At 36.4% G+C, this 19,103-nt stretch overlaps 1 protein-coding gene across 7 annotated transcripts in view; it reads right to left on the bottom strand.

Moving 5' to 3' along the window:
* Positions 1-19,103, bottom strand: part of DIAPH2 (diaphanous related formin 2) — an 865,471-nt gene that overhangs the window by 757,500 nt on the left and 88,868 nt on the right. For 5 of the 7 annotated variants that reach the window (XM_082447366.1, XM_082447367.1, XM_082447365.1 and 2 more), the window contains one exon: positions 18,904-18,924. The exons of the other annotated variants lie outside the window; for them this stretch is intronic. In XM_082447366.1, coding sequence (XP_082303492.1) covers positions 18,904-18,924 — 21 coding nt within the window. The remainder of the gene's footprint in view (positions 1-18,903; positions 18,925-19,103) is intronic. 7 annotated transcript variants of the gene reach the window in all.

Below are 19,103 nucleotides of genomic sequence, written 5' to 3'. Positions count from 1 at the left end.
CTAAAGCAATTAGAGAAAGAAGAACAAAAAAACCCCTAAAGTTAGCAGAAGGAAAGAAATCATAAAGATAGGATCAGAAATACATGAAAAAGAAATGAAGGAACCAATAGCAAACATCAGTAAAACTAAAAGCTGGTTCTTTGAGAAGATAAACAAAATTGATAAACCATTAGCTAGACACATCAAGAAAAAAAGGGAGAAGACTCAAATCAACAGAATTAGAAATGAAAAAGGAGAAGTAACAACTGACGCTGCAGAAATACAAAGGATCATGAGAAATTACTACAAGCAGCCATATGTCAATAAATTGGACAACCTGGAAGAAATGGACAAATTCTTAGAAAAGCACAACCTTCTGAGACTGAACCAGGAAGAAATAGAAAATATAAACAGGCCAATCACAAGCTCTGAAACTGACATTGCGATTAAAAATCTTCCAACAAACAAAAGCCCAGGACCAGATGGCTTCACAGGTGAATTCTATCAAACATTTAGAGAAGAGCTAACACCTATCCTTCTCAAACTCTTCCAAAATATAGCAGAGGGAGGAACACTCCCAAACTCATTCTATGAGGCCACCATCACCCTGATACCAAAACCAGACAAAGATGTCACAAAAAAAAGAAAACTATAGGCCAATATCAATGATGAACATAGATGCAATAATCCTCAACAAAATACTAGCAAAGAGAATCCAGCAGCACAATAAAAGGATCACACACCATGATCAAGTGTGGTTTATCCCAGGAATGCAAGGATTCTTCACTATATGCAAATCAAACAATGTGATAACACCATATTAAAACCTGAAGGATAAAAACCATATGATCATCTCAATAGATGGAGAAAAAGCTTTTGACAAAATTCAAAACCCATTTATGATAAAAACTCTCCAGAAAGTAGGCATAGAGGGAACTTACCTCAACATAATAAAGGCCATATATGACAAACCCACAACCAACATCATTCTCAATGGTGAAATACTGAAACCATTTCTACTAAGATCAGGAACAAGACAAGGTTGTCCACTCTCACCACTATTAATCAACATTGTTTTGGAAGTTTTAGCCACAGCAATCAGAGATGAAAAAGAAATAAAAGGAACCCAAATCGGAAAAGAAGAAGTAAAACTGTCACTGTTTGCAGATGACATGATATTATACATAGAGAATCCTACAGATGCTACCAGAAAACTACTGGAGCTAATCAATGAATTTGGTAAAGTAGCAGGATACAAAACTAATACACAGAAATCTCTTGCATTCCTGTACACGAATGATGAAAAATCTGAAAGAGAAATTAAGGAAACACTCCCATTTACCACTGCAACAAAATTAAAATACCTAGGAATAAACCTACCTCAGGAGACAAAAGACCTGTATGCAGAAAATTATAAGACACTGATGAAAGAAATTCAAGATGATACAAACAGATGGAGAGATATACCATGTTCTTGGACTGGAAAAATCAACATTGTGAAAATGACTATACTACCCAAAGCAATCTACAGATTCAATGCAATCCCTTTCAAACTACCAATGGCATTTTTCACAGAAGTAGATCCAAAAATTTCACAATTTGTATGGATACACAAAAGACCCCGAATAGCCTAAGGAATCTTCAGAAAGAAAAACGGAGCTGAAGGAATCAGGCTCCCTGACTCCACAGTACACTACAAAGCTACAGTAATCAAGACAGTATGGTACTGGCACAAAAACAGAAATATAGGTCAATAGAACAGGATAGAAAGCCCAGAGACAAACCCACACACATATGGTCACCGTATCTTTGATATAGGAGGCAAGAATACACAATGGAGAAAAGACAGCCTGTTGAATAAGTGGTGCTGGGAAAAGTGGACAGCTACATGTAAAAGAATGAAATTAGAACACTCCCTAACACCATACACAAAAATAAACTCAAAATGGATTAAAGACCTAAATATAAGGCCAGTCACTATAAAACTCTTAGAGGAAAACATAGCAGAACACTCTATGACATAAATCACAGCAAGATCCTTTTGACCCATCTCCTAGAGAAATGGAAATAAAAACAAAAATAAACAAATGGGACCTAATGAAACTTAAAAACTTTTTCACAGCAAAGGAAACCATAAACAAGATGAAAAGACAACCCTCAGAATGGGAGAAAATATTTGCAAATGAAGCAACGGACAAAGGCTTAATCTCCAAAATATATAAGCAGCTCATGCAGCTCAATATTAAAAAAACAAACAATCCAATCCAAAACTGGGCAGAAGACCTAAATAGACATTTCTCCAAAGAAGACATACAGATGGCCAAGAAGCACATGAAAAGCTGCTCAACATCACTAATTATTAGAGAAATGCAAATCAAAACTACAATGAGGTATCACCTCACACCAGTTAGAATCGGCATCATCAGAAAATCTACAAACAACAAATGCTGGAGAGGGTGTGGAGGAAAGGGAACCTTCTTGCACTGTTGGTGGGAATGTAAATTGATACAGCCACTATGCAGAACAGTATGGAGATTCCTTAAAAAACTAAAAATAGAACTACCATATGACCCAGCAATCCCACTATTGGGCATATACCCTGAGAAAGCCATAATTCAAAAAGAGTCATGTACCACAATGTTCACTGCATCACTATTTACAATAGCCAGGACATGGAAGCAACCTAAGTGTCCATCGACAGATGAATGGATAAAGAAGATGTGGCCCATATATACAATGGAATATTACTCAGCCATAAAAAGAAACGAAATTGAGTTATTTGTAGTGAGGTGGATGGACCTAGAGTCTGTCATACAGAGTGAAGCAAGTCAGAAAGAGAAAAACAAATACTGTATGCTAACACATATATATGGAATCTAAAAAAAAAAAATGTTTCTGAAGAACCTAGGGGCAGGACAGGAATAAAGATGCAGTCGTAGAGAATGGACTTGAGGACATGGGGAGGAGGAAGGGTAAGCTGGGATGAAGTGAGAGAGTGGCATGGACATATATACACTATCAAAGGTAAAATAGATAGCTAGTGGGAAGCAGCTGCATAGCACAGGGAGATCAGCTCAGTGATTTTTGACCACCTAGAGGGGTGGGATAGGGAGGGTGGGAGGGAGACACAAGAAGGAGGGTATATGGGGATATATGTATACGTATAGCTGATTGGCTTTGTTATACAGAAGATACTAACACAACAATGTAAAGCAATTATACTCCAATAAAGATGTTAAAAAAAAAGAGAGATACACGCTGAAGTATTTAGGGGTAGAGTTATATATCAGCAACTAAGACTCAGAAAAGAATAAAAAGGAGAAATAGAAAAAGAAAAAGAGAATGTAGCAAATATGACAATGTGAAAAAATTAGAGAATCATGGTGACGGGTGTGAATATTCATTGTAATATTCTTTAATGATTCTGCAGATTTGAAACTTTTCAAATAAGAAATTAAAGCAAATAATAAAATGTGGTAGTGAATTCCTTGCTACAAGGGACAAAATAGGTAACTATAAGATAATTGATCTGTTCCTTTAATAAAGGTACTGACTGCCAAACTTTCAATCTTGCTTTAACTCAGTGGCAATGGTTAATTTGTTATATAGAAAAAGCCTATCAAATATTTTGGGTGATTTTAATCAATTTCTTAAAATATGATAACTCAGAAATAAAATTAAAATTATGCACTTGTATACTCACACACAATCTGATGTGACATTGTATAACTGGACTACATTAAAAACAAAAGCATGAAATCATTTTAGCAGCTACTTCAGCCTAGTCATCTGTTTAATACAAGTAATCTTTCCAAATGGTCTTGCTTCATTTGCAACAGTAATTCAACCGCACCCCCCAAAAGTAATGAATATAGAGGTTTACACAATTTCATGATACTCACTGATACACTTTTCTGCTACTTAATATCCATTCAACACCTCTAGATTCTTCTCCAAATTATTCATATCTCATAAATAAGAAAAATATAAATAGTTGCCTGAGAAAATTGAGATTTAGTGTTGTTTCATATCTTGATGGCAAACTGTATACTATGTTCATCCAATAATGGAATAGATAGATCATGGACATTTTTCATTAGGTTTTTTTAAGCTACCCAGGAAAACACGTAAAAATGGCCTATTACTGTCCACATACTCAAACATTACTAAATATAAAATCATGCCATAACTATACAAGGCATCAAATGCCTCTAGATACTGTGTTTACAGTAATCAGAATGTAATTAAATGAAGTGAGAGTGCCAGGATTGGTTAAAATACGACTTTGCTATCAGAAGGTACAATTTACCAAAAATCATCTGTATCAGTTTACCTCATCATAAAATAGAGATGCATTTCTGAAGAAGTATAGCTACAAAGAGTGATAGAAATCATGTTAAAAATAAAACTACACAGCAGAGAAATGACTGGCTATCAGTACCAAATTACTAACAGTGGTTTATGTTAGGGTTATGAGGGTATGGGTTTTTTTTTTTTTTTTAATTCCCTCTCTTTAACTCCATTATCCAATTTTCTGAAACATATTGTATTACTCTTAGAATGAGAATAACAAACTTGAAAAGCATTTGCTTTCAGTCATATATTTGGTTTAAAACATATTTAAAGGAAACATGGCCTTTTGTACGTAAACATTTGGCATTACTTTAAAAAAAAAAAAAAGCCCAAATTCTTAAGTACTACTACAATATCAAAATACTACTCCAGAAGCTTTCCCACCTTTGAGTTCATGTGACTTTAGTTTAGAAGTTGCTGAATCCCTAATTTGTAGAGTATATACAATATTCAGCTGAGGAAAAGAGTTCAAATGAAATGAGAAAATGAGACCATGGCCGTGCAGTTTCAAATGCAGACATTTTAATATTTAGATGGAAGACTGGGGATAATTCTCATGGTTGCTTGTGCCTTTTCATTAAAAGGGTGACTTTTAAATGTAGTCTGTGGTCCAGGGAGCCTTCTTAGAAGACCTGAGCTTTTACAACAATTATAACTACAACTGGTTTCAAAACTGACCCTGAGGAATGAAGGAATGAATGCCTGCGTGCATGTGTCACTGTAAGCGGTAGTTGTGCTTTAGCGCTTTCTTCCCAAAAATGCGTATTAGGAACTACCGTGAGAATCATTTCTTTCATGATTACCATAATAATGATTTCTATGTGCAGTGTGTTTTGCAGTTTACCAAGTACTTCATAATTCTATTAGGATGGCAGGAGAGCTACAGATAAAGAGACCTGGGCTCAGAAAAGGTTGAGTGCTTCACCCCAAATCACTTAGCCGTTAAGAGACAGAGCCATGAGCCAAACTTCAGGTCTTCTGAGTCCAAATGCACTAATTTCTACTATGTTATAATTTATGCTCTAAGCATCCATTTTGTGTGGTGGCTTACGGATGGGTATGATTTACTTTGTACACCAAGCTGTGAGCAAACAATTCGAGAAAAGACTCCAGGTGAAACATCCAGGATGTTTCTAGTTCATGTGATGAGGAACTATTTTTGGAGTTTCCTACATAATGAGAAAAGAATGGCTGGCGGGGGGGTGGGGGGGTGGGGAACGGTTCTTGGCCTTTAATTTTAGTCACATCTGTACATAAAAATCACAATCGCTATCAATAGTGTCACCACTAAAACTAAGAAACTACACACACTGAGTAAAATGAGAATGAGAGCATTTAAACTGGGTGTATTATCAAGTGACACTTACAGTTCTGAAGCCCTAAACTGTACAGTCCAAAAGCAATTAAAAAGAAGGCAGCACGATATGGAAAAGTTAAAGCAAGTGGGAGAAGAGGAAACTGAGGGGCCACTTAAATCTACAAGGTCCTAAGAGAGGTTGTGTGGATGACGATGAACAACTGTCCTCAGTGGAAGTAGGAAACGTATCAAGAGGAAAGGGGCCTGAACTGCAATAGGAGAAATTTAGTTTATTCTTGAAAAAAATAAGATTTTAAGATGCTGGACTGCATTTCCAATGGAAGAGGACTTCTGTTCTTGAAAAGCATTATGAAAGCACCTTTCTGATTTCAGTTTTTATACAGTTCAGTGTCAGAGGCATTGTGAACATGCAGAGATTGAACAAAAGGATGTTTAATTATTTTATTGCTGTTATAGCCTAGTGTATTTTAAAATGTCTAAGGGGTATTAAGACACAGCCCTTGCCCTTTGGGAGCTCATAAGCGTTTTAATTACACAATCTTAATTAAACAAAACTAATGTTTAATTGAAATTAATTACAAAAGGCAATAATGCATAAGAAAGGTGAACACTGATGATATAAAACTTGAAGAAGCATAATGTCTAATCTAATTTAGACACAGGGAAAAGGGCTTTAAGAAATCAAAGGCAATACCTAATAATGGGATTATTTCTAATATTTATGTTTGGTTTACAAAGCAGCAGTATCTCTTTCCTCACATTTATGTTGCTCAGTACATTCTGTTCATCTGAGGTAATGTTACCTGTTTTTTAATATCTGCTATGAAAGCACAAAGACCATGTCTACTCAGTCATTTTTGGCCCATAGAGCAACATTTGCATAGAGGCACTTAATTCTCTGTGATAGGCAGGGCTCTCTCTGTGTTGTTGGTGTGATTAGAAGCATTCTCCAGCTGGTGGAAGATAATCCCCTATTAGCAATCCGTGAAGGACTAAATAATAATGTTAGAAATAAAAAATACTGGAGAGGGTGTGGAGAAAAGGGAAACCTCCTACACTGTTGGTGGGAATGTAAATTGGTACAGCCACTATGGAGAACAGTATGGAGGTTCCTTAAAAAACTAGAAATAGAACTACCACATGACCCAGCAATCCCACTCCTGGGCATATATCCAGACAAAACTATAACTCGAAAAGATACATTCACCCCAATGTTCATAGCAGCACTATTACAATAGCCAAGAGGCGGAAACAACCTAAATGCACATCAACAGAAGAATGGATAAAGAAGATGTGAGATAGATAGATATAGATATAGATATACACACAATAGAATACTACTCAGCCACAAAAAAGAATGAAATTTTGCCATTTGCGACAACATGGACACATTATGGAGCACATTATGCTAGGTGATATAAGTCAGACAGAGAGAAACAAGTACTATATTATAGCATTTATATGGGGCATCTAAAAAATACAACAAACTAGTTCTTTTCTTGACCTAAATGGTGATTAAGAGTGTTTGTCCTACTTCAAAAAATTAAAAATAGAACTACCATATGATCCAGCAATTCCACTTCTGGATATTTATCTGAAGGAAACAAACAAACAAACAAAAAACTAACAATAAAAGGTCTATGCACCTTGATGTTCACTGCAGCATTATTTGCAATAGCTGAGACAATGGAAGCAACCTAAGTGTTCATCAATGGATGAATGGATAAAGAAAATGTGGTATATATGCATAGTGTAGAATATTATTCAGCCATATAAAAGAAGGAAATCCTGCTATTTGTCACAACATGGATGGACTTTGAGGGCATTATGCTAAGTGAGATAAGACAGACAGAGAAAGACAAATACTGAAATATCTCACTTATATGTGGGATTTAAAAAACAAAAACAAAAAGCCAAACTCAGAGATACAGAGAACACAGTGGTTGCCAGAGGTAGGCCGGGGCAGGGAGGGGTGGGGTGCAAAAATGGGTGAAGGGGGTCAAAAGGGACAAACTTCCAGTTATAAAATAAATAAGTCCTGGGGATGTAATATACAGCATGGTGACTATAGTTAATAACACTATATTGTATATTTGAAAGTTGTTTAGAGTAGATGAAAAATTTGTAACTATGTGGGGTGATGGATGTTAACTAGACTTACTGTGGTGATCATTTTACAATATATACATAAATCGAATCATTATGTTGTATACATGAAACTAATAGAATGTTATATGTCAATTATATCTCAATAAAAATATTTGTTGAGTATTTTTAAAAAAAGTGTTTCTCTTAAACTATAAATCAAAAAGATACAGGTGGGCTTCCCTGGTGGTGCAGTGGTTGAGAATCTGCCTGCCAATGCAGGGGACATGGGTTTGAGCCCTGGTCTGGGAAGATCCCACATGCTGCGGAGCAACTGGGCCCATGAGCCACAACTACTGAGCCTGCGCGTCTGGAGCCTGTGCTCCGCAACAAGAGAGGCCATGATAGTGAGAGGCCTGCACACCGTGATGAAGAGCGGCCCCCGCTTGCTGCAACTGGAGAAAGCCCTCGCACAGAAACGAAGACCCAACACAGCCAAAAATAAATTAATTAATTAATTAATTTTAAAAAAAAATACATGTGCCCCTATGTTCATTGCAGCACTATTTATAATAACCAAGACATGGAAGCAACCTAAATGTCCATCAACAGATGAAGGGATCAAGAAGATGTGGTATACATACACAATGGAATACTACTCAACCATAAAAAAATGAAATAATGCCATTTGCAGCAACATGGATGGACCTAGAGATTATCATACTAAGTGAAGTAAGTCAGACAAAGACAAATATATGATATCACTTATATGTGGAATCTAAAATATGACACAAATGAACATATTTATGAAACAGAAACAGACTCACAGACATAGAGAACAGACTTGTGGTTGCCAAGGGGGAGAGGGATGAGGGAGGGATAGACTGGGAGTTTGGGATTAGCAGATACAAACTATTATATATAGAATGGATAAACAACAAAGTCCTACTGTATAGCACAGAGAACTATATTCAGTATCCTGTGATAAACCATAATAGAAAAGAATATGAAAAGGAATATATATGTATAACTGACTCGCTTTGCTGTGCAGCAGAAATTAACACAACATTGTAAATCAACTATACTTCAATAAAATAAATTTTAAAAATAATAATAATGTTAGAGAAAGTAATCACCCATGGTGATGACCATTATCCATAACTGCCTGGAATCCACAAAATTCTTACTCAGGTTTTGGTTAAGAGGCCAAGCTCTGGACTCAGTCTGACTGGATTCAAGTCCTGATTCTCCTACCTATTTGCTGTGCAACCCCAGATAATGTACTTGCTTTCCTAAGCTTCACTTTCCTCATCTATACAATGGGGGTGATAATTGTTATGAAGATTAAATTGGTTTTTACATGGAACTTACTTAGCGTAGTTCCTGACACTCAGTGCCCTCTAAAGGTTAGCTATTATTACGTGTTGAATAAAACAGAATGAATATTATATACTGTATTAGTTTGCTAGGGCTGTCATAACAAAAAAAAAAAAAAAGAAGAAGAAGATGAGAAAAGCAAAACTACAGAGCAGGTGACTTAAAGAACCAAAATTTATTTCCTCACAGTCTGTTGGCTAGAATTCCAAGATCAGGGTGTCAGCAGGGTTGGTTTCCTCTGAGGCCTCTCTCCTTGGCTGACATACGGCCACCTTCTCTCTGTGTCCTCACATGGTGTTTCCTCTGTGCATACCTCTGGTGTTTCTTTGTCCAAATTTCCTCTTATAAGGACACCAGTTAGATTGGATTGGGGTATACCCTAACAGCCTCATTTTAATTTAATAAACTCTTTAAAGGCCCTATCTCCAAATAGTCACATTCTCAGGTACTGGGGGTTAGGGCTTCAACATAGGACTTTTGGGAGACACAATTCAGCCCATAACATATACTTACCTCACTCTACGCAAAAACATTCCACACATAAGAAAATCTGAAATAATTCTGAGGAAAAGTCTCAGTTCTCACAACTTCTCAGCTTTCGAACATAGAGAGAACCTATGTAACCTCATTTAACTCTGAGAGGATAGACAGATAGATGGATATACAGATACACAGACACATATGCACACACACACTCCATCTACCTAGTAAACAGGTGCCAATCACACTTTGTAAAACAGCTCTCTGGATGCAAACCACTCTGCCAAAAAAGCATCATCATCAATGAAAATAAATGATTCACCTAAAGTATACAAAGTAGTTACTACACTCAAAGCACAAGAATTACACTGCATGAGCAATTATGTTCTCCTTAGATCACAAATTCATTGAAGAAAGGAACCATGACAGGTTAGTAAAAATTTACAAACAGATCAGCATAAAAAATGAACTTGGAAAGTTTTTTGTACCTTTGATTGACGCTCTTAAAATTCATTTTGGTTTTCGATATTGTTTTGATAGGCGATTGTGGTCGCAACTAAAATAGCACATGCAATGAATGCAGTAATCCAGTATCTGAATTATGGTGACCACAGTAAAAAAAAATTACCTTAAATGTTACTAGTCACGTGACCATTATTTAGCGATGCAGGCCCACAAAGCATTAGGCTCAAAAAGCATTTCATACAAGCATATAAACTGGATACTAATTCACGTTACGAATATCTGTTGACCACCGACAAAATACCCTGGACAGTATATACCACTCAAAAAAACTCCATGGAAAATGGCCAGACCCCAGGAATCTGGGGATGGAGGCAATGTCTTCCTGAAAATATGATGCACAGACCTACAGAAATACATATAGTATGTAGCTCAAATGAGAAAATGTGTGAAAGGGCTTTAAAAACTCTAAAGCACTTTATAAGTCTAAGGTGGCATTTTTAAGATGATCTTATTCTGCCCTTACCCCACTCAAAGGAGCTAATTATGATTCAACCAAACAGTCTTTTCCTAACAGATAAGCAAGAACAAGAAATCTGATTGGGCTTCCCTGGTGGTGCAGTGGTTGAGAGCCCGCCTGCCAGTGCAGGAGACACGGGTTCGAGCCCTGATCCGGGAGGATCCCACATGCCGCGGAGCGGCTGGGCCCGTGCGCCACGGCTGCTGAGCCTGTGCTCTAGAGCCCGTGCTTCGCAACAAGAGAAGCCACCGCAATGAGAAGCCCGCGCACCACAATGAAGAGCAGCCCCCGCTCGCCGCAACTAGAGAAAAGCCCGTGCACAGCAACAAAGACCCAATGTAGCCGTACATACATACATACATACATAAATAAATAAATTTGAAAAAAAAAAAAAGAAATCTGATTAACTGAAATGGGAAATTGAATCAAACATGTGAGAAAAAGGCCAAAATTTGATATACAGTAAGTTAAGGTAACTCTTTAATATTGATCATCATCTTAGAGTGTCTAATTTTTCCCCTGCTGACAACACTACCTGGATCAAGAAAGCATTGTCTCGTAAGAAATATCCCTGTGTCGTGCCACTTGTTTTATAATGGTAACAGTAAATTTTACACAGAGCTTTTAAAGGATATGTGCTATAGAGACCATACTGTTTAACAACCAAAACAAACATTAAAAAACACTTCTCATGTAATTATCTCATGCTCTATGGCTGATCAAAATGGTTGCCATAATTGAAAAATTAAAAAAAAATCAATGCAATATGAAATAATAACTACACGAGTGTTAAATGTCTTATACCAAGCATCAGATTTTAAATGTATTCTTTTTACCTGATGATATACACAGAGAAAGAAGCTCAATCGAAATTTTTAACATGATCACAAGCAAAATACACAGAAAATAAACTTGCAGTGCAGAATCCTACATGAAAAGGATATCTTTTTGTTTCTAATATCAGGATATACTATAAAACATAACTACTCCATACTCATAAATATTAATGCATCAATTTACAAAATATATGTCTAAATGAAAGTCAATATTCATACTGTCTTTTCGATGTTTCCAAATGCCCAAGGTAAGATGACTTGCTAATATTTTATAATCGACATTATCTTAGCATTCCTTAAACAATGAATTTAATCTGGCATGATGAAATAATGTAATTTATGACAATGCACTGGAAGGGAAGGGACTGATAAGAAACTGTTCTAAAAATGAATGGAGGTTTAAATAACAAAACCTTTCAAAACATATGCAGATATTCCTATCCAAAACAAGTATAATACACAAGCCAGCTTGCAGTATCAAAACATAAGGAAATGGGAAGGAAGCTACTCATTGCACATAATGAATGTGAAATTAGAAAAGACCAAAGGTGGAATTTTAATATTGCTTGTGCTATTTTTAAAAGATCACTTATAAAATATACCCTCATTAAACAGTCTTAGGTCTTATTTTCACCTGATTACCAAATGAGCTTTTCTACTTTATATATACTAGTTAAAAATAATTGCACTGATTATTTTTATTCTGATTGAATTTAGATTTTTAACAAAATTGTCACCACCATAAAACTAAATATTTTACAGTAGCAACTATCCTACAATTTCTAAACTTATAACAAGAGAAAGAGGAATAAAAAACAATCAAATTGGCGTACAAAAAAGCCATGTTTTATCAGGAAGCAGCTACTTCAAACTCCAATAATCAATGTTTTGTCTCCCCCTTCTGGACCATACAATTATTTTTTAAAAAAAGAAACAGCAAAGTAAGATTTGATCTTTTTTTCACAGGATATATTCAAATAATTGGTCTGACACAAGTGTAACGTTACATGAAGTAATCATGACGATACTATTCGATCAGTAAACTAATAAAACTTCAATTTAATAATGCAATAGCAGCGTAACAGCCCACAAATACATACTGTCACGCTTAGTGGTATTTTATGGCTATTATAATTAGTAGGTAGCTTGTAGTAAGAAACACATCAATAGCATTTTGAATTTATTACTTTGAGCCTGGCTATAAGTTTACTGTTAACAGGAACTTTCTTTCAGCATGAACTTCTTCACCAGCCTAGGGAAACAAATTCATTTGGCTCTATTTTGAGAAAAAGGTCCTATAATATTCACTCAATCGTGCCCCAAATTGCCATGCCCCAATTAGGGCAAAGAAACATACATGTGTACCTACCCTTCACCTATGATGGGGCTGTCCTTTTGACTCAGATTATTTAGAAACACTGCAAAACGTACAAATGTGACATCATAATTACATAAAATGGCTTATCTAGTAAGCAATACTACAGGCCACCAAAATGATTAGCTCTTTTCTATCCGGGTCCACTGAGTCAACAAGAAACACACATGACCTTCATTGCCTAGTACAGGTAATGAGGCTGTGGTTTATAAATAGGTAAATGTTATTAGAATGATAAACAACATATGTTCAGCAGCATGTGCAGAGAATATATTTAAAATAGTTAAAGTAGGTGTTTGAAACAGAAAACCTAATTATAAAATTCTACTCTATGCTACGAGTGCCAAAGAAATGGTCTTGCATGGCGATAACTTTATTCTTGTTTCTGTGATTTTACTAATTTCTCCTTGATTAACATGTCTAAACTGAACTCATCCTGTTTTACTCCAAACGTAGTCTTGCTCCTGACTTCTCCATGAAGGCTCAAGTCACCATCACTTCAGTCACCCATGCTTGCAAATTCACTCATTATTGATTCACACATCTCCTCTGCCCTTTTTCATCATTTGCTGAGGCTGATATATTCTACTTCTGCAATCTCTCTCTCTCATCTATCACCTCCATTTAGTTCTTACTAATAACCACTCTCCATTTCAGGGTCTTATTACTTCAAGTACAGCAACAACCCCCAGCTTGATCTCCCTGCCCCAGTTTCTAACCTCTCCAATTTCCACTGCTCCATTAATCTTCCCCAAATGCAACTCAGATTTTGTCATTCCATTGTTCAAAACCTTCCAGGATTCCTCACTGACTATTGAAGTACCATCTCCTTGGCATATCCCTCCTAAAATGACCTTAACCTACCTTTCTACATTTACAACCCCCTGATATACTTAACCTATGTTTTTAGTCACCTTAACAAAAACACCCCCGTACTTCCCCTTGGTTCATTCCACTCCATCCACAGTGGCCTCTTTGCAATTCTTCAAATACTCAAGGCACACTCCTGCCTCAAAGCCAGGGCACCTGATGCTCTCTCTGCCTGTAAAGCTCTTCCCTAGATATTTGCATTGGCTCTCCCCAGTTTCACTCATGTCTCTGTTCAAATGTCATTTGCTCAGAGAGCTCACCTATCTAAAATAGCACATCCCTGATCACACCTGGCTTTCTCATCTTGCTTTTTTTCCTTCATAGCTCTTACCACTACCTGCCGTTATATTTGATATGCATCTTATTGTCTGCCTGCACAAGTAGAAATATAAGCTCCATGAGGAATTTATCTGTAATGGTTCATCACCCAAGCACCTAGAATAGTGTCTGGCATATAATAGGCGGGCAGTAACTTTCTATCCAAAAAAGAAAAGAATCTGTGGCTAGAGAGATTAACCAGACCTAGAGAATGAATGAGTGCTGAATCAGGATTTAAATTCAGGTCTTTATGATGCCAAAATAAACACTATCCCAAAAGACACCCTACTGCTTGCCCTAGGCGCTCAACTATTTCTGTCATTAAGTTACTTTATATTTAACATTGTAGGTCTGGTCATTATAATTCTATTTTCCAATTATCATATGTAATCATGTCAATTTTTACCCTTTTTTCCCACAGAAGAATGGTTCTTTTTCCTCCTGTGGATACATTATTCCTGGTTTGCAGTGAAATCAAATTAGTCATTTTAGCTGATTCCCAAATCTGTTTCATGCAATGTGTTACTAAATAATAAAAACAATTTATTTTCTTTCAAAAAGTTTACAACACTTACCTATAACTAGAAGCCATTGAAAAAGTCACTCAGTTCTTTCTATCTCTATCCTACTCTAAGTTCTCTTTTGCTATTTTAAGATATTGATAAGAAGATATTCTACCCTTTCTTAGATAGCATCTATAACAAATGTTCAACTATCTTATTAAATCTTTAAAAATAACCTTGTCAATATTATCTTGAGACCACATATAAATTTTTAATTTTTTTCAAAGCCCAGCAATAATCTATACCACATAACACATAGCTTCCAATAAACAGGCAAAACATTCTCTTTCTTCCATCCAGCCAAATCCTTCCCACCATTCTTGACCCAGAATAAATCACTCTATTAAATAGCACACATCTTGAATACTTAGCAAAAAAAAAAAGAGGCAGCTCAAAGTCTCATCTTGTTTTACCATGTTATCTTCACGTTTTATGTCTGTCATACCAAGCATTTCATAAAATTTAATACATTTAACCAAAAAATGTAATTTAGACCTGCTATTTGCAAGGTTCTTAATATGTTAAATATATTAAATATAAACAAACAATAAACTTCAAAACCGTCCTGAATTGAGTATTATTATCCTCATTGTGTTAATAGGGAGACTGAGGTTCAGAGACATTAAGTAAGTTACTTAAGGTCACACAGTTAGTATGTAGCAGAGTTGGAATCTGAGCTCAGGTCTATTTGCCTCTGAATCCATGACCTCTACTAAAATTTGTATCCCTTCATAGGGTCTATATTGTGGACATAAAAAGACAGACCTGCACGGTATCAGAAAGTATTCTTCAAGGACATACATTATTATAAACTAAAGTAATATAGGAGTATTATAAAAGAGGCCCTTAAAGAACATATAATGTAATAGAAACTATAAAATAGAGTAGGAAGTGATTCCAAAAGAGAGTTAAAAATAAAGTGCTATAGAAGTTCAGATAAATTACTAGGAGGAAATCAGGAGGTGGGGGAATGGGGGGGAAGGTCATCGGGATAGACTTCATGGAAGAGCTGAGGATGGGGACAATGTTGACACAGGAAGGAAAATATTCGAAACAAAAAACAAAAAAAAAAGATCTAATGAGCCAAGTCAGAAGCAAGACTGCTTGAGGCTGAATGGGTAGTTATGTTCAGATAACAGCCTGATTTGTAAAGTAAATTTCTAAAAGAGAATAGTGAAAACTAAGGCTAATGGTAGTCTGAGATCAGGAGGACCTCAAATGCCTCCAATTCTGCTTCTAATCAACACTGGAGCGATAAAAGGAAGACAGGGTCGTGAAGACCTGGTTCATTACATATTCCATCTTTCCAGTTTCAGTCTGACTTCCACATCACTCATTTTTTGACCAACATATGTAGTCTTTAGGCAACCAGAATACTTAAAGTGGTTATTCTAGGATTTCTTCTCTGTTGAACATTTCTTATGAAATTCTTATCTGTCCATTTTATCAACAAACACTTCCCATCTTTTGTAGATTAGTGAGACCACGAAAAATAAGTCCTTTTGTACCTGACTTTCACCTGGTGATTTTAAATATTTTTCTTCACTCCTCTCTCTAGTCTCAACAAACAACAAAAAACCTTCCTCCTGAAGGCACTCTTCCCACCTAAACTCTAGAATTAATTCCCTCATCACTTCTTCTAGAAGCTGGTCGATCCCTAGAGTATCCTCCCTTTATTGCAGGATTTGCAAACTCCAACGTAAGAAGCAGCTCACAGATAAAACAATGGGTATGAAATCATTTCTACTGTAGATCAATCATAACATCTTTCTCATTATAGTGTCTTTCAAAACACTCTCAGACAAGATGAAACTGTTCACTAAACCATAAGCAGCCACTTGGCAACCTTTCCTATATTACATCTTCAGGCCCTATCTTTATTCTGTTTTCCTGTCTATCTTCCCCATTAGACCTAGTATTTTGAGGGCACCAGCTATGTTCATTGGGGAGGAAAAACATATAATTTATCATAATAAAATGTGCTAAATATTATAATTGAGCTATATACACGGTGCTATGGAAAGGAAGGTGTTAATCTAAGACGGCTTCTTCTTCAAAGACTGACATGACGCTTAATTTTGATGGATATTTAGGAGCTTGCTGGGCACACTCAAGAAGAAAAGGGCATTCTGGCTCCAAGAAACAGAATGTGCTTGATTTAGGGGGATTAAAGAATAGGATGTTAAGGAATTGCCAAGTGTTCCTGTACAGACAGAGGACAGGCGCATGTAAGAATGCAGCTGGAGGTGAAATTAGAAAAGGAAGCGGGGATAAGATCACAAAAGGAATGGTGAGTCATTTGAAAGTTTTGATGGGGTAGCAGCCGCATCTCTTGTAACCATGTAGAGCATGCATGGGTGGGGTGTGAGAGCCAAGACTAGGAGAGTATTGAGGAGGCTGGGGCAGTCACAGGTGTGTTAAATGATGGGTCTGAGATTAGGGGAGAGAGCTGAGAGTTATTTAGGAGAAAGAACTTGGTAACTGGATGTGGAGAAATTAGTAATCTTTCAGTAGCTTCTGGCATAGGCCATTGGATTGCTTATGGTACCAAGACCAGAAATATAGGCTGGCTCTAGCCCACATTAAAATGAGCTCCAGAGTCCTTCATTGCCCCAAACTCTGTTATTTAACCCCACCCTTATACACCTAAGCCTCCAGTTTAATGCAGGTCCTCACTGACTCACACATGTCTCCTAGGTAGCACCCCAAACAAATCTCTCTCTATCCTAATCCAGTATTTCTCAAAGTCAGCTCTTGAGCCTACCTTATCAGAATCTCCTGTGGTGCTTGATAAAAAGGCAGAGTTCTTGGCCCTATCCCAGACCCCATGAAGGACAAAATTTGCATTTTGATACTTTCAACTTTGGGAACCACTAGCCTGATCCAGCCTACCTACTACTATCAAATTTATTTTTCTTAAACCCTGCTTCCCTCATGTCACTTGCTTGCTCCAACTAATTTCTAATCTTCTACCTGGACTTCAAGATCCTCTTCCAACTTGATTTTTGAATCTTTCCAATTTACATTTTTGTTCTTTGTTCCAACAAAGTCAACCTCATCTCTCATTTCCCTCTTCTCCCTCCACCCCCTCCCAAACACAGTTTGGTTCTTTCTCCAAGCCTTTGCATTCAATATTACTTCCACAATCTGCGAGCTTCTCCATCATCTCTCCTCCCCAGTCAAATCCCAGCCACCAGATCCTGAAAGTCTAGAAATTTGCATGGAGTTTTCTCTAATTACTCTAACCCTACTTCTCTCTCCTGCTCATGTATTCCTATTACACTTACAATCAGCAGGCACAATTTAACGTTTGATTATTTCAGCATATATTATTGAAACTATAAGGTCTTATCTCATTCTTATTTGCCAGTCATCAGTGTGCCTAGCACAGTTCTTGGCACATAATAAGCACTGAAGAAATATTTGTTGATTTTTGAAATCATCCCAAAAGATGGATGGCTTTGTTTTCCCCTAAATGTCACGTGAATTCAAAAAGAAAAAAAAAAGAGGACTTCAATTTTTAAAAGCAAAACAAATGTAAATATATTTACTTTTCTAGATACCACGGTACCTGATGATGCTAAAGATAATGTTTCCTGGCCTGTTTTCGAAATGCAGACTGCTTAATCATGAAGGCAGGGTAATTACAAATAGCTCTTAATTACAATACAGGCCACTTTTGGTGTATTGATATAATAGTGTATCATGTATTGTGGCACTGAAATGCAGTGTCTGGGGTAAAAGAACCTTTAGAAGACAGCAACAGAAAGAACCTTAAAAGATAATGCAAGCCAATCACTTCAATTTATCCACTTAATAACTGAACCTCAGAGAAACTACATGACTTGCCCAAAGTCACAGAGCTGATGAGTAGCACCCAACAAAGACAAGCACGCGGGTCTCCTGACTGAACATCAAAGGTTGCTTTCATTACGCTATGTGCTTAGGGATACTAAAGTCAAAGTCAGATACGTCAATAAGAATTCCTGTTAGCATAAACCAACCTTTTAGGAGTCTCTGCCTGCCATCCTGAAAAACTGAGGTAAAACACACAGTTTTATCAGAATCATAAAGACTGACACGGGCACAATTACAAAAAAAAAAAAGAAAAAAATTTTAAAAAGAAGTAAAGCTTTCTAAGACAAAATATACAAGCATATTCTACTTCTAAAGCATTTCCCAAAGCCACAGGAAAAATACTTACCATAGCTAAATTCTATTCACCTGATCTTAATATTCACCTCACTGCTTCGGTAAAATATACACCAAAAGAAGAACCCAACATATAAAATACTATAAGCAAAAATCACTCAATCCCCAAAAGCACAAATTCACTTCTAAGGGTAAAACACATCTTTTGTACTCACCATAACTTTACTTCCAACTATCTGCATGCAGTGGTCAACGGAGAGTGGTTATGGTGTAAAAAAAAACAAACAGCAACAGTATTAGTAATCAGAAGCTTTTCACAGAAGTTAAGTGTTTAGTAAATTAGTAAATAGCTACCCCCTATGTATACTTTTAATACTTTAGATCTAGAGGCTAACACAAATATATCAGTATAGAT

This window comes from Balaenoptera physalus (assembly GCF_965194825.1).
Source record: "Balaenoptera physalus genome assembly, chromosome: X".
In the NCBI taxonomy this organism is placed as follows: Eukaryota; Metazoa; Chordata; class Mammalia; order Artiodactyla; family Balaenopteridae; genus Balaenoptera; species Balaenoptera physalus.
The sequence above is the reverse complement of the archived record's forward strand: the minus strand, read 5'-3'. Positions and strand labels throughout refer to the sequence as shown.